The sequence below is a fragment of the Scyliorhinus canicula genome, chromosome 25 (genome assembly GCF_902713615.1).
Source record: "Scyliorhinus canicula chromosome 25, sScyCan1.1, whole genome shotgun sequence".
Classification (NCBI taxonomy): Eukaryota; Metazoa; Chordata; class Chondrichthyes; order Carcharhiniformes; family Scyliorhinidae; genus Scyliorhinus; species Scyliorhinus canicula.
The window spans coordinates 6,296,756-6,319,280 of NC_052170.1; the positions used below are offsets into that span (position 1 = coordinate 6,296,756).

Here is a 22,525-nt window from a genome sequence, read left to right on the forward strand (position 1 = left end):
CCCGACAATCTGACTGTCAAAGACCAGCTATATCTCCCTCGCGTTCCCTTCCTCCCCCTTCTCCTCACTCCGTCTCCTCCCACTCCCCCTGGAATATCCCACTCGAATCGAGGAATCTCACCCAAGCGTTGCAGCGCTACGAAAAAGATAACGGATTAACTCTGGGATCTCCAAGGGACGGCCAGGAGCATCCTCCTGCTTTGGGAACTTTGTGTCGGGCCCCGCCTTTGTTCCGTATTCCATCTATGGAAAGAAAACAACTCCGGATCGTCTAATCTCTCCTGGCTCCCATTAATGCACAAAAGGCCAGATGGTTTTCATGTTTTTCTTCACGGCAGCTGTTCCTGATGGTGAGGTGCCAAGTTCCAGTCCTCGCCTTGGAAACCCATGTGGGAAAGAATTAAGAAAGAAGAGCCTGCATTTGCATAGCGCCTTTCACAAGCTCGGCACTTTCCCCCAGAGTGTTTCAGCAGCTGGTGAAGGAATCACTGCTGCCAGTTTTCAAACAGCACTGGGCCATACACGGCAAAGGGGTTCATGACCAAATAACCTGTTCTTGGTGATTGTTGGCTTGATTGATAAATGTCGGAGGGCTTTAAGAAAACTATCCAGTTCTTCTTCAATTACTTTGATCCTTGGGTTTAACGGATGACACTCTCGCCTCCAAATTGGGAAGACTATGAGTCCGAGTCTCACCTCGAGGTTGACATTTCAAGGAGTGCTGTAAGAGGTGCTAATGTTCAGTTACATAGGCCACATCTGTCCTCTCTAGCCAATGTTAATGGTCCTATTGACCTATTCAATGGGTTTAGGACGGGAAAGCTGGTGATAGAATGCCTACTGTGCAGAAGGAGGCCATTCAGCCCATCGAGCCTGCACCGACCCTCGAAAGAGCACCCCACTCCGGCCCACTCCCCATGCCCTATCCCCGTAACCCCACCTAACGTTTGGACTCGAAGGGGCAATGTATGCTGGCCAATCCACTTAACCGGCCCATCTTTGGACGGTGGGAGGAAACCGGAGCACCCGGATGAAACCCACGCAGACACGGGGGAGAACGTGCACAGACAGTGACCCAAGGCCGGAATTCAACCCGTGTCACTGGCGCTGTGGGCAGCAGTGCTAACCACTGTGCCACCCTAGATAAAGGCAAATCCTTCCTATTGCATGGAGTTTTGGAGTGGGTTGCTGAATTGAGTCCTTTCTTTTAAGGGTGTTTCAAGTTATTGACCCTCAAACATGAGATTTAAATTGGGCTGTCTAACAATTCTCAACTCTTACTGGAAATAAATCCCTTTATCGCTGTGCGCTCACTGAACATTTACTGCTTCCTACTATGTAATGATATTGTTCTCAGAAAGCTCAAAAGATTTGTCATGCTAGACTTCCATCGGACAATATCTAGACAAATGCTGATTAAAAGATTCTGTGTTATGCAGACATCTGTTTTTGTTAAAATCTCCCACATAACCCCAGCCAACACAGCAGGATTCCTGTCAGAAAGCTTGGGCCGGACCGGTGGCATCCACCATCCCCAAAAGCTGAATCACCCCTTTTTTCACGGTCTTGCCTGCCTCGATTTCCAACCTCTCATGGACCCGGCTCACCAGCGGGAACGTTACGAGATCCCTAGCCGCGACAATCGAGTTCCGGCATGTGACACTGCGATCGGGAAGGAGCACACTTGGACCCGATCATAGCCGTCTATGGGCAGCACGGTAGCACAAGTGGATAGCGCTGTTGCGTCACAGCGCCAGGGTCCCAGGTTCGATTCCTGGCTCGGGTCACTGTCTGTGCGGAGCCTGCACGTTCTCCCCGTGGCTGCGTGGGTTTCCTCCGGGTGCTCCGGTTTCCTCCCACAGTCCAAAGACGTGCGGGTTAGGTGGATTGGCCATGATAAACAGCCCTTCGTGACCAAAAAAGGTTTGGAGGGGTTATTGGGTTACGGGGATAGGGTGGAAGTGAGGGCTTAAATGGGTCGGTGCAGACTCAAAGAGCCAAATGCCTCCATCTGCACTGTATGTTCTATGTCTCCATTTATTTTATATCTTTCCTGATCGCCCCCACCCCGCCCCCCTTTCGCACCCCCACCCAACCTTCCCCTGACTCTACAAACACATCTATAAGCATGGTTACAGGCAGTTACGGAGATAGATTGGAGAAGTTAGGACTGTCTTCCTTGGAGATGAGAAGGTTTGGAGGAGATTTGAATAGAGATGTTCAAACTCAGGTCGGCACTGGACAGAGCACACAGGGAGGAACTATTTCCACTGGTGGAAAGATGGAGAACAAGAGGACACAGATTTAAACTAATTGGCAGACGAAGCAATGGAGACCAGAGGAGAAGATTTATTGTGCAGCAGGTGGTTAGGATTGGAACGCACTGTCTGAGAGTGTGGCGGAGGCCCGGTTCAATCGAGGCCCTCAGAAAGGAATTAGTCTGTTATCTGAAAAAGGCTCAATCGAGACTTTGAAGGGGGAATAGGGTCATTATTTGGAAAGGGAGAATGTGCAGCGTTACGGGGAGAAGGTGGAGGGGCGGCATGGTGGCAGAGTGTTTAGCACTGCTGCCTAACAGCTCCAGGGACCGGGGTTCAATTCCAGCCTCGGGTGACCGTCTGTGTGGAGTTCGCAATCTCTCCCCGTGTCTGTGTGGGTTTCCTCCGGGTGCTCCAGTTTCCTCCCACAGTCCAAAGATGTGCAGGTTAGATGGATTGGCCACGATGAATGGCACTTCGTGTCCAAAAAGGTTAGGTTGGATTACTGGGCTACGGGGATAGGGTGGGGGTGTGGGCTTAGGTAGGGTGCTCTTTCCAGGGGCTGGTGCAGACGCGATGGGCCGGGTGGCCTCCTTCTGTACTGCATGATTCTATGAATCGCACTGGGAGCATCGCACATTCATAGGGCCGACACAGAGACATTGGGCCAAATGACCTCCCTCTGTGCTGTAACACTTCTGCTATTTGCTTAAAAGCCTTTCCTCTTCCAGTTTGGATTAAAGGTCCTCGTCCAGAAGTGTTAACTCTGCTTCGCTCGTCACCAGTGCTGCCAAACCTCCTGAGTGTGCCCAATAATCTAGATGTTCAAACTTCAAAATCGTCACGGACGTCATGTTTGCCGAACAAACTCTGATAGCCCCCGGGGCAGATCTGCTAACAAGTGGATACATCAGAAAATTCTTGGTTCATCTAGTCTGGGCTAAACTTAATCATCAAAACCCACAACTAAATCCTGGGCCCACATGTCAACTCTCCCCCCCTACCCCCCCCCCCCCCCCCCCCCCCCCCCCCCCGCCCCGCCACCCCCACCTCCCACACCATAGTCACACTATTCCATTATGCTCAACATGCACCAAAGCCTGAAGATACCCAACACTAATTGGCATTCAGTGCCAAAAACATTCTAAAGTGAACATATGGTTGGAATGTGTAAACCTCCCGACCGTCCCAGATGCTGGTTTGACCCTGAGTGTGAGCCAGGCCTTGGCTGCAACTCAAAGGAAATATCTTCACAGTGTTAGGGTTCGAGAATGATCTGATTTCTTTCCCACGTAAACCAGTCACCAATGCTCCCCTCCTTCCCCGCCGAGATAGTTTGCACGGACAGAAGGCCATTCAGTCCATCGAGCCTTGCCCGGCTCTCCCCCGCCCCAGCTCTTACTAAACTCCGAACGCACCAGGCCACGGGGTCAACAAAGCCACGGGAAACGATCGACCACCCTGGTCACAGCCTGCACCAAACACCGAGTGATTTGGTGACAGCACCTGCCGTATTTCCAACAGGAAGACCAGCACCCAGCCCAGCACCCAGCCCAGCACCCAGCCCAGCACCCAGCCCAGCTCCCAGCCCAGCACCCAGCCCAGCACCCAGCCCAGCCCAGCACCCAGCCCAGCCCAGCCCAGCACCCAGCCCAGCTCCCAGCCCAGCACCCAGCCCAGCCCAGCGCCCAGCCCAGCACCCAGCCCAGCACCCAGCACCCAGCCCAGCCCAGCACCCAGCCCAGCACCCAGCCCAGCACCCAGCCCAGCCCAGCCCCCAGCCCAGCACCCAGCCCAGCCCCCAGCCCAGCCCAGCACCCAGCCCAGCCCCCAGCCCAGCCCAGCACCCAGCCCAGAGCCCGGCACCCAGCCCAGCACCCAGCCCAGCACCCAGCCCAGCACCCAGCCCAGCCCAGCACCCAGCCCAGCACCCAGCACCCAGCCCAGCACCCAGCACCCAGCCCAGCACCCAGCCCAGCCCAGCACCCAGCCCAGCACCCAGCCCAGCACCCAGCCCAGCCCAGCCCAGCCCAGCCCAGCACCCAGCCCAGCACTCTCTGGGCTCTGGAGAGTCTGTGAACCCTCAATCGGACCTGCGAATACACCAACATCTGGTGGCTAGGACGCTGCCAATACAGAGCAACACAGAGAATAGTCAATGTTCCTCAATAACCCAAACTTCCAACTGCGGCGACAATGGGAATCTTTCTGTTCAAATTTATTTAAGGCAATGTACTGACATCATATCAACAATGTTTCCCTCTGACAATCATAAATAAAGGGCATATAATAAATAAATTTAAGGGCAGCACGGTAGCACAAGTGGATAGCACTGTGGCTTCACAGCTCCAGGGTCCCAGGTTCGATTCCCGGCTTGGGTCACTGTCTGTGCGGAGTCTGCACATCCTCCCCGTGTGTGCGTGGCTTTCGTTCGGGTGCTCCGGTTTCCTCCCACAGTCCAAAGCCGTGCAGGTTAAGTGGATTGGCCATGCCAAATTGCCCTTCGTGACCAAAAAGGTTAGGTGGGGTTATTGGGTTAAGGGGAAGTGAGGACTTAAATGGGTCGGTGCAGACTTGATGGGCCGAATGGCCTCCTTCTGCACTGTATGTTATATGTTCCTAAATATGTCGCATTTATTTTTAGGAAGGTGGATTTTTGGATTAACAAGGGGATGAATACGTGAATTTCGCCTCAAAAGTACTTTGGGCGGTATTCTCTGCTCCCGATAAAAATCGGGATGGCCGTCGGGAAATCGGCCGTGGTTCACGACGGCCTCGGGGCCCGCTCCCCGCACCTAATTCACCCCCACCCGGGGGGCTAGGAGCGGGCCTCCGTCTTTCTCGGCCACGACCTCGTCGTGCCGGAAATGATGCGCAAAACGGCGCATTTGTGAGGTCATCCACGCATGCGCAGGTTGCCAGTTCCAACCCGCGCATGCGCGGATTACTTCATTGCGCAGATTGCACGATCCGCGCATGCGCGGTGGCCGTCTTTCTCCTCAGCCGCCTGGCAAGACGTGGCGGCTTGATCTCTTGCCGGGCGGCAGAGGGGAAAGAGTGCGTCTGTTTTGGACACCGATCGTCCGGCTTGTCCCCTCCCGAGCACAGTTTTGGTGCTCCCGTGCCAATCGGGCCCCTAGGTGCCCCAAACGGGCATCTGGCGCCCGTTTCACGACGGCAGCGACCAGGTGTGGTTGCTGCCGTGTTGAAACGGGCCTGAAGGGCCGGCCGCTCGGCCCATCGGGCTCGGAGAATCGCCGTTCGCCGTGAAAAACGGCAAGCGCCGATTTTTCTGAGCTGGGGGGGGAGAATCGCTGGGGGGCATGAAAAATGTCAGGAGGCCCTCCCACAATTCTCCCACGCCACGTGGGGAGCGGAGAATTCCGCCCTTTTTATTCAACCAACTGGACGTGAGGTCACCGGCTAATCCAGCATTTATTGCCCCCCTAATTACCCTTATCACTGAGAGCGAGGGAGCAGGAAAGAGAGCGAGAGCAGAACGAGAGAGTGAGAGCAGAGAGAGAGAAAACAAGACGGCGAGCAGAGAGTGAGAGAAAGCCAGAGCGTGAGCGGGAGATAGAGAATGAGAGCAGAGAGAAAGCAGAGACAGCAAGAGAGAGAGAGTGAGAGCGTCAGCGAGAGAGAGAGAATGAGAGCAGAGAGAGAACAAGAGCAGAGAGCCAGACAGCAAGATCAGAGAGAGTGTGAGAGAGAGAGTGAGCAGAGAGCGAGACAGCAAGAGCAGAGAGAGATAGTGAGAGAGAGAGTAAGCAGAGAGTGAAACAGCAAGAGCAGAGAGCGAGAGTGAGAGAGTGAGAATGGGAGCAGAGAGCGAGACAGCAAGAGCAGAGAGAGGGAGAGAGCATGAGAGAGAGAGAGCAGAGAGCAAGAGAGAGACAGAGCGTGAGCGAGAGAGAGAGAATGAGAGCAGAGAGAGAGAGAAGAGAGAACAAGAGCAGAGAGCGAGACAGCAAGAGCAGAGCGAGGGAGACAAAAAGAGAGTGAGCAGAGAGAGAGAGAGAGAGTTAGAATAGAGAGAGTGAGCAGAGAGCGAGAGAGAGAGAGCAGAGACAGAATAAGAGAGAGTAAGATGGAAAGAGCTGACACTGAGAAAAAGCAACACTCTTTAGAAGTTGAATCGCTTTGAAATGCATTCTGCCTTCATCATTCCAGTTGCTAAATGAATGAAAGAACAGGCATGGTGACAGAGAATTGCCAACAAGCTCTTTCCATCTGCACTTTATCTCAAATTCATCCGAGCGTGGTCCTAATTGATGCATATTTCGTTTACAAAGTAGTTATGCCTTTAATGGCCCCTGACTGGATCGGAGATGGCCAAGTCGATCACGAGCTTGTTTGAACTTGCGACTTTAGCAAGGCTGCAAACTAGAAAAAAGCAAGCTGGCTCTAACCGAGGGACACCGCATAGGCCCCCAGCTACCTGGCTTTGATGTCTGCGGTAATTCCTGCAGACTTGTGGGACTCAAACAGATTCCAGCACACCGGATATGATAACAATTGGATTCACCTGCTCAGCGCATCAAAAAAAAAAAGAATTGCTGCACAGTTGATAAACATCACATCAAGGACATGTGAGCCAGGTGTGGAAAACAACTGGAGGACATCTAGAATTCTGTTCAGCAACGCGCGCCTTTCGACAACCAGTTCTTGGCACCGGTGTCTGCAACAGAAGCCTTTCTCCTCTAATTTACTGGCCCATCCTGTCGCACTAACGTGAAGAGGCTTCACTTTGGCACCTGACACGGACAGTTGCTGAGGTAGAAATCTGCCCGCAATCAGTCGCCAGTGGTAACGTAGTGGCGAACAAGTCGCCCACAGCTTCAGCCTCACACTAGAGGACTAAAACAAAGTTCAAGACTTTCCAACTCAAAGAATTGTTTTTCGGAATTTCACTGAGGCGTGTGCAAAGCAACAAAAACAAAAAGGGCCAAAACGAGGTCAATCTAGGACAGTCCGTCAAATGAAGCTGCGACTTTGGGGTATCAGACTTGTTAGACTAATCCTTGTGGTAATATATCGTTACTCTTTGCTTCGTAATGCAGAATGGTCTGGTGGTGTGATTGTAAAGAAACCACTAATCTCTAACTTAAAGCAAAACTGATTTATTGAATAACGATTACATTATATTGTGTTTGCATACTCCACGGAACTGTAACTATTAATAAAGTAATCTATGATGAAGTAATAACTAGTGAACTGCACGTGATACTTCTATCTAGTCTTAAGTATGATGTGATCTATCTATCTCTCACTTAGACTTAGAACAGTACAGCACAGAACAGGCCCTTCGGCCCTCAATGTTGTGCCGAGCAATGATCACCCTACTCAAACCCACGTATCCACCCTATACCCATAACCCAACAACCCCTCCCCCTTAACCTTACTTTTTAGGACACTACGGGCAATTTAGCATGGCCAATCCACCTAACCCGCACATCTTTGGACTGTGGGAGGAAACCGGAGCACCCGGAGGAAACCCACGCACACATGGGGAGGACGTGCAGACTCCGCACAGACAGTGACCCAGCCGGGAATCGAACCTGGGACCCTGGAGCTGTGAAGCATTTATGCTAACCACCATGCTACCGTGCTGCCCTTGCTAACACTTAACTGACTACCCAAGATCCCGAGTTATTATATTTATACTGGGAACTAGTGGTGTCCTCTAGTGTTTGTATTACACTGAGATGTAATAATTAACCCTTTACTATACATATCATTACACTCATTCCTGGTACCATGTTATATTATATTACTCTTTGTGGCAATATATCATTATTCTTTGCTTCGTTATCCAGAATGGTCTTATGGTGTCTATCTCTCTCTCTCTTGCTAACACTTAACTAACTACCCAAGATCCCGAGTTCTTATATTTATACTGGGAAATGGTGGTGCCCTCTAGTGTTTGTATTACACTGAGATGGAATAATTAACCCTTTACTTAGATATGTACACATATACATATCATTACAAGACTCAAACTGGCAGATTTGGGACGGGCATGAGCCGGGTCACACAGACCGATTGTCATCGAGAGTGGGCTTCCACACGGGGCAGCAAACGGGAAAAGTCAGCGGGTTGTTTAAGAAAGCACAGAGGGCCAGGCTGAAGAGGATGTTCCCTCTGGATGGATAGAGAGTAAGGGCCGAATGGCCTGTGTGGCCTGCATCCCCTTTGGTCAGAGTGGCCCCAAGTCTTTCCAACTTACTCGCCCACTGGATCGGCCAACAGCAGGGACAAAGTTCAGACCATGTGACAAAATGGCAGCCAGGAGCTGCAGTGTGGAGGAATTCGATGCCGGAGCCTCTGCTACATTCTGCCCAGTATCTCTGGGTCATGGGCGGCCATTTCCCACCCAGCCCGCTTTGGACGTCAGTGTGTGCTTCTTCCCCCCTCCCCTCATCACACACTGACAAAAAAGTTGGCAACACCCCCAGGAATTGGAGCTTCCCAAACCCAGACTCTGATTTTACAATCGGGCACTTTTGCTTGCAAATAATTTTTTTTTGAACAATGCAAGGTTACGGTTAGTTCTTTGGAGATGAATTCCAATTGATAAAGGAACAGTGAGCAGGCACTACAGCTCCAAGTCTAACCATAAGCAGCAACTTCTAACAGGAACATATCCCACTTTCTCCCACACCTTCTCCTGCCTCCTTCCAATCTTCTGCCCATTTTGTGTTAAGGGTTTGAGTCTACCGGCCACCTATCAGTATCTTGCTGCAAGGTGATCCTTCACACTGAAGCCTGGATACCAAGTGATCCCATTCAACAATGAAAGGCAACACATACTAGCCCAATCCCTGTCACCGCCCAAGAACATGGAAACAGAAAATAGGAGCAGGAGGAGGCCATTCGGCCCTTGGAGCCTGCTCCGCCATTCATCAGGATCATGGCTGATCATCCAACTCAATAGCCTAATCCTGCTTTCTCCCATAGCCTTTGAACCCCTTAGCCCTAAATACTATATCTAACTGCTTCTTGAAAACATGCAATGTTTTGGCCACAACTACTTCCTGTGGTAACGAATTCCACAGGCCGGCCACTCTCTGGGTGAAGAAATTTCTCCTTATCTCTGTCCTAAATGGTCTACCCCGTATCCTCAGACTGTGACCCCTGGTTCTGGACACACCCACCATTGGGAACATCCTTCCTGCGTCTACCCTGTCCAGTCCTGTTAGAATTTTATACGTCTCTATGAGATCCCCCTTCCTTAATCTGAACTCCAGCGAATACAATACTAACCGATTCAATCTCTCTTCGTCAGTCCCTCCTTCCCAGCAGTCAGTCTGGTAAACCTTCGCTGCACTCCCTCGGGAGCAAGAACATCCTTCCTCAGAGAAGGAGACCTCAACTGCACACAATTCCAGGTGTAACCTCACGAAGGCCCTGTACAATTGCAGCAAGATATCCCTGCTCCATACGTGAATCCTCTCGCATGAAGGCCAATATACCATTAGCCTTCTTTCTCACCTGCTGCACCTGCATGCTTACCTTCAGCGACTGGTGTACGAGGACACCCAGGTCTCGTTGAACATTCCCCTCTCCTAATTTATGGCCATTCAGATAATAATCCGCCTTCCCGTTTTTGCAACCAAAATGGAAAAACTGACATTTATTCAAGTTATATTGCACCTGCCATTCATTTGCCCACTCGCTCAATTTATCCAAAACACAGTGATCAGGAAACCACGGCAGATATTTCCCCCTCAGAACCAGAGGCAGGGTAATTTAAAGTACTTACACCACAGGCCTAGACGAGATTAGTAAATCAGAGGCCAGAACAACATAATGTGTTTAGTGCGTGGGGCCTTTCCTTCTCATTCCGAAGCAGTTCAGCTCTGGCCAGTATCTTTAGAAACTGATCAATGGGGAGGAGCCAGAGATGGGCATCGAAGGAGGCAGAAAGGATCATAGATCATAGAATTTACAGTGCAGAAGGAGGCCATTCGGCCCATCGAGTCTGCACCGGCTCTTGGAAAGAGCACCCTACCCAAGGTCAACACCTCCACCCTATCCCAATAACCCAGTAACCCACCCAACACTATGGGCAATTTTGGACACGAAGGGCAATTTATCATGGCCAATCCACCTAACCTGCACATCTTTGGACTGTGGGAGGAAACTGGAGCACCCGGAGGAAACCCACGCACACACGGGGAGGATGTGCAGACTCCGCACAGACAGTGACCCAAGCCGGAATTGAACCTGGGACCCTGGAGCTGTGAAGCGATTGTGCTATCTACAATGCTACCGTGCTGGTTAGGAATGGGTTAATAGACCTTCCAACTAAATACTAATTATCCAGTGGAAGTCACAGATATATAAAGGGGTTATAGGTGGCAATATGTGTTGGTGGGGGATTTGTGCGGGGCATTGGATCTAATAAGTAAAGGTGGTTTGTGGAGAAGCAGAACTCTTGTCTCCTTTACAGCAACCCAGAAGCTTAGACACCCTGGACTGCGTTGACTGACAGACTTTCTCACTGACCTCAAACACCTCCTCATCCAATATCCGAGTGCCAACGACCGTGATTCCGTTTGTGCTGACCACCGGGTTGTCACTTCGAGCCAAATGTTCAGTCATCGGTTTGTTGCAGTCGACAATCATCGTCACATTGTTCCCTTCAACACTGAGCGCCAGCCTGTGCCACCTGCAAAACACAACCAGCAGGCGCTGAGCGGCCCCCTCAGTAAAGACGTACAGTCAGTCAATCCTGCCGTCGGGTCAGTCCTGCCATCGGATTCCTCCGCATTGTCGGCACGGGGATCATCGACCACATTGAAATTGAAGGGGTTTTGGAGCCAATATTGTGCAGATTCAAATGCCAGTGCTGACCCCCTATAAACATAACTTCAGTTACGAGGATTTGAGGTTGGTACCGTTCTCCTTGCAGAGGAGAAGGCTGAGAGGAGATTTGATAGAAATGTCCAAAATCATGAGGGGGGGGGGGGGGTGCTTGACAGAGTGGATGGGGAGAAACTGTTCCCGCTCATCACGGGATCAACGAAAGGGCAGAGGTTTGAAGTGATTTGCAAAAGAAGCAGATACGACGTGAGGGAAACCTTTTTCACACAGCGAGTGGTTGGGCAGTGGGGTGCTGGGCCTGGAAGGCAGGTTCAAGCGGGGCATTCGAGAGGGCGTCAGATGATTATTTGAATGGAAACAATGTGCAGGGCAGGGGAATGGGCACGAAGTCACGATGCTCGTCTGGAGAGCTGGCGCAGATGGGTCGAACGGCCTCCTTCTGCACCGTGACAATTCTGTGACGAGCAGCGATACTTTGCTCAGTTCGCGCACTTCGCCACAACTGCTTGCATTTATATAGCAGCCATAACATTGTAAAATGTCCCAAGGGGCTTCATAGGAGAGTTCACAGTCAAAACAAACGCACATCATGAAACATCAGAAAAAGTGACCAAAGTTTGGGTGAAGGGGTTGACTGAGGAGGGCGTCTTAAAGTGACACGAGTGAGGGAAAGGTATGTTACTGATGTTTTACTCACTCCACTACTACCATCGTCAGAGACAATCCTTTTTAACTGCCAGCACTTCACTCAATATATTCACTCCAGCCAACCCCATTCCCACCCATTTCCCAGCAACTTAAGCTAGGTGCAGTGGCACAGTGGTCAACACTGCTGCCTCACAGCGCCAGGGACCCGGGTTCGATTCCGGCCTCAGGTCACTGTCTGTGCGGAGCCTGCACGTTCTGCCCCGTGTTTGCGTGGGTTTCCTCCGGGTGCTCCGGTTCCCTCCCACAGTCCAAAGATGTGCGGGTTAGGTGGATTGGCCGTGCTACTTGCCCCTTAGTGTCCTTGGGTTAGGTGGTATTACTGGGTTGCGGGGATAGGGTGTGGGCATGGGCCGAGGTAGGGTGCTAGGATCGCTCGAAGGCCCAAATGGCCTCCTTCTGCACTGTAGTGATTTGAGACAGGGTAGACAGGAAAGGCTTATTTCACCCCAGCTGAGGAGCCACGTCCCAGGGGCATAGATTCTGGAAGGATTAGAGAGGACATGAGGGGGAACCTTTTCCCCCTGAAGTTGGTGGTTGAGGCCAAAATGCTCAACTTATTCGAAAAGTATCGGGATCAGTATCTGAGGTGCTGGAACCTGCAGGAAAACGGGGATACTTTTTAAAACATTTGTGCTCAGCACAGACATGATGGGCTGAGTGGATTCTTCCTGCACTATAATTTCTCAATGGTTCTATTTCCGGTATCTGCGGTATTTTGCTTTCATCTATCCCAAAATGTCTCCATGTTCTGCTGAGTGTGCCTCAGTCCACAGGGAGAGTGGGTGGAAATGGAACATCCCACCGTTAGATTTCACTACAATCCTCTCAACTGCGCTGCTGCCAAGGTGCATGGAAAATGCGACTGTCGGACAACCTACTGTGTCAGCTACAATCAAAGTCGCCTCATACCTCAGTTGAAGGGAACAGAATGACCTGGAGCTTTGCTCTCGTCGCCTGTCCTCTTGCAGCGTAGTGACAGAAAACTCCCCCCACCTCTCCAACCTCCCCCTGTGACCAAGCTTTTGACCAAATGTGTCTTTGCCTGGCCCGTTGTGTCAGGTTTGGCTTGGTAACCCTGCTGTCGAGCTCCTTTGGGATGAGAGGCGATGGAACATACAAGATCCTGAGGGGACTTTGGTAGGGTGGATACCTGGGGGCTGTTTCCTCTTGTGGGGAAGTCAAAAATTAAAGGGCATTGTTTAAAAATAAGAAAACTCCCTTTGAGGACAGAGATGAGGAGAAACCTTTTCTCCCAAAGAGGCATGGGTGTGGAACTCCCTTCCTTCCCCAGGAAGGCTGGATCGTACAGAAATTATTCAAGGTGGAGTGAGAAGGATTTTTGATCTACAGGAGAGTCAAGGCTTATGGCCGGGGGAGTTGGGGGGTTTAGACAAACCATTGTCAAATCTAATCGACAGGGCCGATGACTCACGCAAAGCTTTATTGGAGGAAACCCTCCCTAACAGCACATTGGGTGTACCTAAACCTCAAGAAGGCAACTCACCACCACCTTCTGAAGGGGAACTAAGGATGGGCAATAAATGCTGGACTAACCAGCGACGCCCACATCCCGTCGCTGAATTGACTGTTTCCGCGTGACCAAAGGGCAGATCGTGAGGGAGGAGGTAACGGCGTCGCACTTACTTGCCATCAGATAGGTTAATCTTTTTGAAGATGGGGTAATCCTCGGGGGTTGGTTTGCCTGTTTGATCCTCATAGAGGAAGACGGGAGATCGTCCGATCTCCACCCCAAGCTGTTGTATCCCTTGGTTATTGTAGATGGACAGCAGGAAGAACTGAGACATTTTCTTGGCCTTCAATGTGGTTAGGATGGAGAAATTCTCTGGAAAATTTCCATCTACAGTTTGAAAAGAGGAAAGATTTAACAATATATTCGACAACGAAATACAGCCCCATTTCAATATCTGAAGGGACAGGGCTTCTCCATCTTCTACATCGCGGACATGCGCCGGCCTAGTCTATTCAATGCACTAAATCATTCTTCCCCATCGCTCTCTCTCCCTCCCCTAATCTAACTTTGCAGAGTCAGGACGCCATGGTCGGAGCTGTTGATATCTCGAGAAAATGCCAAAACTTTTGATAAAGTTTCACTCATTATCTGGCTCTCTAATTTGTGGAGGCGAGGAGGAATGTCTTCTCTCTCGGAGGGGCGTTCCGCTTTTTGGGATTCCCTGCTGCAAAGAGGTGTGGAGGCTGGATCGTCGGGCGTATTCAAGGGTCGAGTCTCAGATTTTCATTCCACGAGGGAGTCAAGTCCGGTGGAGGCTACAATCAGGTCAGCCAAGTTTTCAATCGATCGATGGAGAAGGCCCGAGGGCCAAATGGCCTACACCTGCACCTGACTTGTTACGTGGAGAAACTGCGAAGCTTGGTTTGTTCTCCTTTAGAGCAGTGAAGGCTCAGGGAGATATAATAGAGGTGTTCAAATTCACGGCGTGTTTTGTTAGAGTGTACAGGAAGAAATGTGTTTCCACTGGAGAGAGTTGGTGACTCGAGGACTCAGATTTAAGACAATTGGTAAAATAATCAACGGTGGGAGGGGGGGGTGGTTTGGAAAACAACTCTGTAAACACACCAAAATGTTATGATCTGAAAGTTGGAAGCAGTTCCTATACCAACTGTCAAAAGGGAACTGGATAAAGAATTGATATGCTGGGATATAAAAGGAAAAGTTTATGGGGGGGAAAAAGCAGGGAATTAGAACTATTACCAACATGCGAGCACATGTAAAATTGTTAATTACATATTAATCGGGTTTAATTATGTGCAGGTGGAGGCAACTGATTAGAGCTCTACTTGAGCCTACATCAAGAGACACTTACTGACACTATGATGGGGTTGGGTTAGGAGGTGTACGCTTGTAATGTTTCACGTGGTGAATAAATCGAAGACGGGCCAAAGACCGCCTCACCCACTGGCTCTCTTGATGTTAACAAAGTTGACCTCTTCCTGTGCTCTATGATTCAACGAGTACAATCCGACCAGGATAATATCCCAGGTTCCCTCACAGCGCCTCGCTGCTCCATCTAGTGGCTTGGCTGAAGGTTTATGTCAATGCATCCCAGGCAATTTTGACCAAGCAGTTAGCTTTTAACGCTGGTGTGAAGTCCGTACCCCCCCCCCCCCCCCCCCCCCCCCCCACCCCCACCACCATGGACTCTACTCCCAATTCTCCACATAAACATACCTGGGAATAACTGTGTTGTGAGAGCACTAAAATGCGTTTTATTTTCTATCCGGAGTGCAAGGTCTGGGTCTTCAGTGCCTTTACGTTGTGTGCAAAGTCCTGCAACTGTCACAACACCATCCATGGTGTCCTGGAGCTTCAGTATCTGGAGGATGTCAACTGGATCCTCTGAAAGAGCCAAAAGGTCACATTTATGAGAATCGGCCATTCCAAATGGATTTCCACTTACCCAGTCACATGGCAAGGTCACCAGCTACTTTCTAAAGACATTTCCGGTCGAAAGACAACAGGGCGGGAAGAAAAAGACCCAGGTTCTCTGAAAGTTCGCAACACGCGATTTAAATGCGAAGGGTTCGCAACCACCAGGATTCTGCTTTACCCCCAAGGTTAGAAAATTGCTCAAGATCGCTTTCGATAACAGTCTTGAATCCCGTTCGATTCTAATCATTTCCCCCACCCAGCCACCCAAACCCGCCCCCAGCATCTCGGCGGTATCACCTTTGACATCAGCACAAACAAATCTAGGCTGACATTTCCAGTGGAGTACTGAGGGAGGGCTGCACTGTCCAAGTTGCAATGTTAAATAGGGACCCTCATCTGCACTCCCAGTCTGATGTCCAATAATACCACAACACTATTTCAAAAATAAAAGAGCAAGGGAATTATCACCAGTTTTCCCGACGGAATTGTTATGGATCCGGACCACAACCCAACTATTTGCATTTGGTGAAACTGTGAGGGAATGTGATTGGCCCACAGGACTGATAACACTGACCAGTAAACAGCATTTCTATTAAAACAAACTTTAATTTGAAGACAGAATTAGCAAGAAAGAAATAGTTTTACAGCTAACAGGTACAACATCTTAACTTGCTTCCTGAAACTTACCTCCACATTTCCATTAAACAACCCATACATTTCAAATGCCACTTGTGTATAAAGCTAACAACCAGGTTTTACTTGCTTGTCTTGGTGCAGAGTCCTTGGAGAGAGAAGCCTTTTTTTAGGACGAAGCTGAAAACCTTCTGCTCAGCTTAGAGCCCTGGAAAAAAACTCCTTTGTCCAGACAGACCTGGCCCCTTCCAATAGTGACACCAGCTGCACTCAAAGCACACGGCATTCTTTTGTCTCTTGTTCTAAAATATGCCTTGATTTGGTTAGCCAGGTTCCAAGTGTTACATTATATTAGCTCACTATTTGCAAAAATCACTGATTACCTCACTTTTAATCACAGCTCTGGAAGACATGCATTTTAATCTAGGTTTTAATAGTATTACTGTAAATATAAAAATGATAAAATATGACAATCAATTATACATCCTTAACATACAGAAAAAGCAGATTATCATAATTGGCAGCTCACAGCCTCCCCACTCAGAGGCAAGGCCACTGCTAATAGACAACAGGTAAAGTTAAATAGAACTTATAGCACAAATCTTTGTTTTCCGGAATGTATCAGTCCTGGTATTTCATTCATCTGACCAACACAGACGCACGTCAGGGGAAGCAAGACGAGTGGCTCAGTGGTTAGCACTGCTGCCTCACAGCACCAGGGACCTCGGGTACAAATCTATCTGGTTACTAATGTCCTTTAGGGAAGGAAATCCGCCGTCCTTACCCGGCCTGGCCTACATGTGACTTCAGGCCCACAGCAATGTGGTTGACTCTTAACTGCCCCCTCAAGGGCAATTAGAGATGGGCAATAAATAATGGCAGAGCCTGCGGCATCCATGTCCCATGAACGAATTTAAATAAAAATTCTATGCACGAAGATACCAAAGGTTCAATATCCTTGAAAAGGTACAACAGATACAGGCAGCACGGTAGCATGGTGGTTAGCACAAATGCTTCACAGCTCCAGGGTCCCAGGTTCGATTCCCGGCTGGGTCACTGTCTGTGCGGAGTCTGCACGTCCTCCCCGTGTGTGCGTGGGTTTCCTCCGGGTGCTCCGGTTTCCTCCCACAGTCCAAAGATGTGCGGGTTAGGTGGATTGGCCATGCTAAATTGCCCGTAGTGTCCTAACAGTAAGGTTAAGGGGGGGGGGGGGGAGTTGTTGGGTTACGGGTATAGGGTGGATACGTGGGTTTGAGTAGGGTGATCATTGCTCGGCACAACATCGAGGGCCGAAGGGCCTGTTCTGTGCTGTACTGTTCTATGTTCTAGAAGAATTAAGAGATGTGCACAGATGCTATCTGACTTGCAGAGTAGTCCAGGTATTTTCAAATTCTATTTCTAATGAAATGAACCCGACTTTTTATTCATTCTTTATTAAAATTGATGAACTCCATCTACCTTACTCCAAAAATCACTGACCTTTTGAAAGTTGTCAGCATATTGGTGCTTTGCCAATTCCATTATTAAGCTAATTGCTGTATAGAGTGCTCTTTCGAAGATGGTGGTACAGTGATTAGCACGGCTGCCTCACAATGCCAGGGTCCTGGGTTCGATTCCGGCCCCGGGTGACTGTGTGGAGTTTGCACGTTCTCCCCATGTCTGCGCGGGTTTCCTCCTGGTGCTCCGGTTTCCTCTCACAGTCCAAAGATGTACAGGTTAGGTGGATTGTCCCCTTAGTGTCCAAAAGATTCGGTGGGGTTACTGGGTTACGGGGATAGGGTGGAGATGTGGGGTTAAATAGGGTGCTCTTTCCAAGGGCTGGTGCAGACTCGAGGGGCCGAATGGCCCCCTTCTGCTCTGTAAATTCTATGATCTATGATTAAAGACAGATCATGGTTATTGGCTCCACATCCAAAAGAGTGTAATTGCAGGAAACCATGTGGAGTTTGTATCTGTGCCGAGTTGGATGTAGAATAAACTTGCTGAAGGTAAAAGTCAAGCCGCTGTATTGTTCCTCCATCATATATTAACAGCTATCATCGACCAATGTCAATCCTGGATGTTTTTGTCTTCATGTCTCCGCCTATAGGTTTTTCCAACATTTGAGCGTCTGGCTCTTTCTTTGAGTACCTTTACATCCAGAATATAAAAGGTGTGCCAGAAAACGTTACACAGAGCGCACAGGATTCCCTCTCCACAGATGTTGCCAAACCCACTGATTGTTTCCAGCATATCCTGTTTTTATTTCCGATTCCCAGCATCTGCATTAATGGGAATGCCATTAACACTCTTTTCCCCTTGGTATCTGTGGCCATTAGCACCCCGTTTCCCTGGGTTTCTGTGGCTATGACTCATCTTTCATTCTCACTCCACAGTATAAATATTTCCCATTTTCTCCGTATCATAGCTTTGACAGAGTCATCTGGACTCGAACATTAGCTCTTTTCTCTCATGGTCTCTCAGATGCTGCCAGACACGATGAGATTTTCCAGCATTTTCTCTTTTGTTTCAGGGGCGGGAGTCTCCCCTACCCGGCAGGGCGGGGGGTCCCGGCGTAGCGCCAACCACTCCGGCATCGGGCCTCCCCAAGGGGCCAAGCCCTCACATTGGGGGGCTAGGCCCGTGCCGGAGCGGTTGGCACCACACCGACTGGCGCCCAAACCGGCTCCAGCGGCCTTGGACGCCCGCCGCCCGGTGCTGGGGCTGGCCGAAAGGCCTTTGCCGGTTCGCGCATGCGCCGGTGCATTAGCTGCCGCTGACGACACCACCGGCGCATGCGCGCTGGGGGATTCCCTTCCGCCTCCACCATGGTGGCGGCGGAAGGGAAAGAGTGCCCCCACAGCACTGACCCGCCCACCGATTGGTGGGCACCGATCGCGGGCCTGGCCACCGTGGGGCCACCCCCCGGGGTCCGATCGCCCCGCGCCCCCCCCCCCCAGGACCCCGGGGACCCGCTCGCACCGCCGATCCCGCCGATCCCGCCGATCCCGCCGCCACCAGAGGTGGTTCAAACCACGGCGGCGGGAGAGACCTCCCAGCGGCGGGACTTCGGCCCACCGCGGGCCGGAGAATCGCCGCGGGGGGCTCGCCGATCGGCGGGTGGTGTTTCCCGCCCCCGCCAATTTCCGGGTGGCGGAGAATTTCTGCCACGGCGGGGCCGGGATTTTCGGCGGCCCCGGGCGATTCTCCGACCCTGCGGGGGGTCGGGGAACTTCGCCCCAGATTCCAGCATCCGCTGCAATTTGCTTTTATCTGCAGTATTCCCTTGTTCGGGCTCGTTTTACTCTTCATCTGCCAAGATATCACTGCAAATAAATGTCCTGACTGCTGGTTCACGCTTATAAATCTCTGCTGCATGTTCCAATCGACAAGAATACATCTGGATTGTGTGTCTGTAAGATTCAATAGTCCCAGCTATCCAGAGCAGAGAGCAGGATAATTCATATTGCTTTATTCAGGAAGTAACTATTTGTTTTTACTGTTGGGACAGCCATGAATCACACCCAGCCTTTCTGCTGTAATTCAAGTAACGTTCTTTTATTAAATCAGGATTTGGACTGATTCCGAATCGAAGCAGAATCTAACTCCTGTACAAAGGCGACTGAAACAATCGAAATCAAATATTTCCTTGGCATGCGAGACAGTTTGGGATGACCCAAAGTTTACTTTACAATTTATTTTGCTGGATTCTCCCTTTACAATGGGTTTGAGATTTCCCCCTTTAACAATTGATTCCATTGTCGCAGAGACCACACTCACCGCCAGCACAGTTCTCGACACTTTTCTCCGCTTGTGGCCAAACCAAAACTACACTTGACCCGAGAGCGACTATTCCTCAAACTCTCTTGCCGTCTTGGAAGCATTTCTAGGCCTGCTGTACATCTCCCGGACAAGCACACATCTCCCAGACAAACACACATCTCCCAGACAAGATGCACATCTCCCGGACAAGATGCACATCTCCCAGACAAGCACACATCTCCCAGACAAGCACACATCTCCCAGACAAGCACACATCTCCCAGACAAGCACACATCTCCCAGACAAGCACACATCTCCCAGACAAGCACACATCTCCCAGACAAGCACACATCTCCCAGACAAGCACACATCTCCCAGACAAGCACACATCTCCCAGACAAGACGCACATCTCCCAGACAAGACGCACATCTCCCAGACAAGCACACATCTCCCAGACAAGACGCACATCTCCCAGACAAGCACACATCTCCCAGACAAGACGCACATCTCCCAGACAAGCACACATCTCCCAGACAAACACACATCTCCCAGACAAGACGCACATCTCCCAGACAAGCACACATCTCCCAGACAAGCACACATCTCCCAGACAAGCACACATCTCCCAGACAAGCACACATCTCCCAGACAAACACACATCTCCCAGACAAGCACACATCTCCCAGACAAGACGCACATCTCCCAGACAAGATGCACATCTCCCAGACAAGCAGACATCTCCCAGACAAGCAGACATCTCCCAGACAAGCACACATCTCCCAGACAAACACACATCTCCCGGACAAGCACACATCTCCCGGACAAGACGCACATCTCCCAGACACGCACACATCTCCCAGACAAGCACACATCTCCCAGACACGCACACATCTCCCAGACAAGCACACATCTCCCAGACACGCACACATCTCCCAGACAAGCACACATCTCCCAGACAAGCACACATCTCCCAGACACGCACACATCTCCCAGACAAGCACACATCTCCCAGACAAGCACACATCTCCCAGACAAGCACACATCTCCCAGACAAACACACATCTCCCAGACAAGCACACATCTCCCAGACAAGCACACATCTCCCAGACAAGCACACATCTCCCAGACAAGCCGCACATCTCCCAGACAAGCGCACATCTCCCAGACAAGCACACATCTCCCAGACAAGCGCACATCTCCCAGACAAGCACACATCTCCCAGACAAACACACATCTCCCAGACAAGCACACATCTCCCAGACAAGCACACATCTCCCAGACAAGCCGCACATCTCCCAGACAAGCGCACATCTCCCAGACAAGACGCACATCTCCCAGACAAGACGCACATCTCCCAGACAAGCACACATCTCCCAGACAAGACGCACATCTCCCAGACAAGCACACATCTCCCAGACAAGACGCACATCTCCCAGACAAGCACACATCTCCCAGACAAACACACATCTCCCAGACAAGACGCACATCTCCCAGACAAGCACACATCTCCCAGACAAACACACATCTCCCAGACAAGCACACATCTCCCAGACAAGACGCACATCTCCCAGACAAGATGCACATCTCCCAGACAAGCAGACATCTCCCAGACAAGCAGACATCTCCCAGACAAGCACACATCTCCCAGACAAACACACATCTCCCGGACAAGCACACATCTCCCGGACAAGACGCACATCTCCCAGACACGCACACATCTCCCAGACAAGACGCACATCTCCCAGACAAGCACACATCTCCCAGACAAGCACACATCTCCCAGACAAGCACACATCTCCCAGACAAGCACACATCTCCCAGACAAACACACATCTCCCAGACAAGCACACATCTCCCAGACAAGACGCACATCTCCCAGACAAGATGCACATCTCCCAGACAAGCAGACATCTCCCAGACAAGCAGACATCTCCCAGACAAGCACACATCTCCCAGACAAACACACATCTCCCGGACAAGCACACATCTCCCGGACAAGACGCACATCTCCCAGACACGCACACATCTCCCAGACAAGCACACATCTCCCAGACACGCACACATCTCCCAGACAAACACACATCTCCCAGACACGCACACATCTCCCAGACAAGCACACATCTCCCAGACAAGCACACATCTCCCAGACACGCACACATCTCCCAGACAAGCACACATCTCCCAGACAAGCACACATCTCCCAGACAAACACACATCTCCCAGACAAGCACACATCTCCCAGACAAGCACACATCTCCCAGACAAGCACACATCTCCCAGACAAGCCGCACATCTCCCAGACAAGCGCACATCTCCCAGACAAGCACACATCTCCCAGACAAGCGCACATCTCCCAGACAAGCACACATCTCCCAGACAAACACACATCTCCCAGACAAGCACACATCTCCCAGACAAGCACACATCTCCCAGACAAGCCGCACATCTCCCAGACAAGCGCACATCTCCCAGACAAGACGCACATCTCCCAGACAAGACGCACATCTCCCAGACAAGCACACATCTCCCAGACAAGACGCACATCTCCCTGACAAGCACACATCTCCCAGACAAGACGCACATCTCCCAGACAAGCACACATCTCCCAGACAAACACACATCTCCCAGACAAGACGCACATCTCCCAGACAAGCACACATCTCCCAGACAAACACACATCTCCCAGACAAGCACACATCTCCCAGACAAGACGCACATCTCCCAGACAAGATGCACATCTCCCAGACAAGCAGACATCTCCCAGACAAGCAGACATCTCCCAGACAAGCACACATCTCCCAGACAAACACACATCTCCCGGACAAGCACACATCTCCCGGACAAGACGCACATCTCCCAGACACGCACACATCTCCCAGACAAGCACACATCTCCCAGACACGCACACATCTCCCAGACAAACACACATCTCCCAGACACGCACAC

The 22,525-nt window shown here is 50.7% G+C and overlaps 1 protein-coding gene across 2 annotated transcripts in view; it reads right to left on the minus strand.

Moving 5' to 3' along the window:
* LOC119957252 (collagen alpha-1(XI) chain-like) overlaps positions 1 to 22,525 on the minus strand; it is a 282,576-nt gene that overhangs the window by 199,439 nt on the left and 60,612 nt on the right. For both annotated transcript variants that reach the window (XM_038785099.1, XM_038785098.1), the window contains exons 2-4: positions 15,004 to 15,171; positions 13,440 to 13,653; positions 10,770 to 10,932 (exon numbers count right to left, since the gene is read on the minus strand). In XM_038785099.1, coding sequence (XP_038641027.1) covers positions 10,770 to 10,932; positions 13,440 to 13,653; positions 15,004 to 15,171 — 545 coding nt within the window. The remainder of the gene's footprint in view (positions 1 to 10,769; positions 10,933 to 13,439; positions 13,654 to 15,003; positions 15,172 to 22,525) is intronic.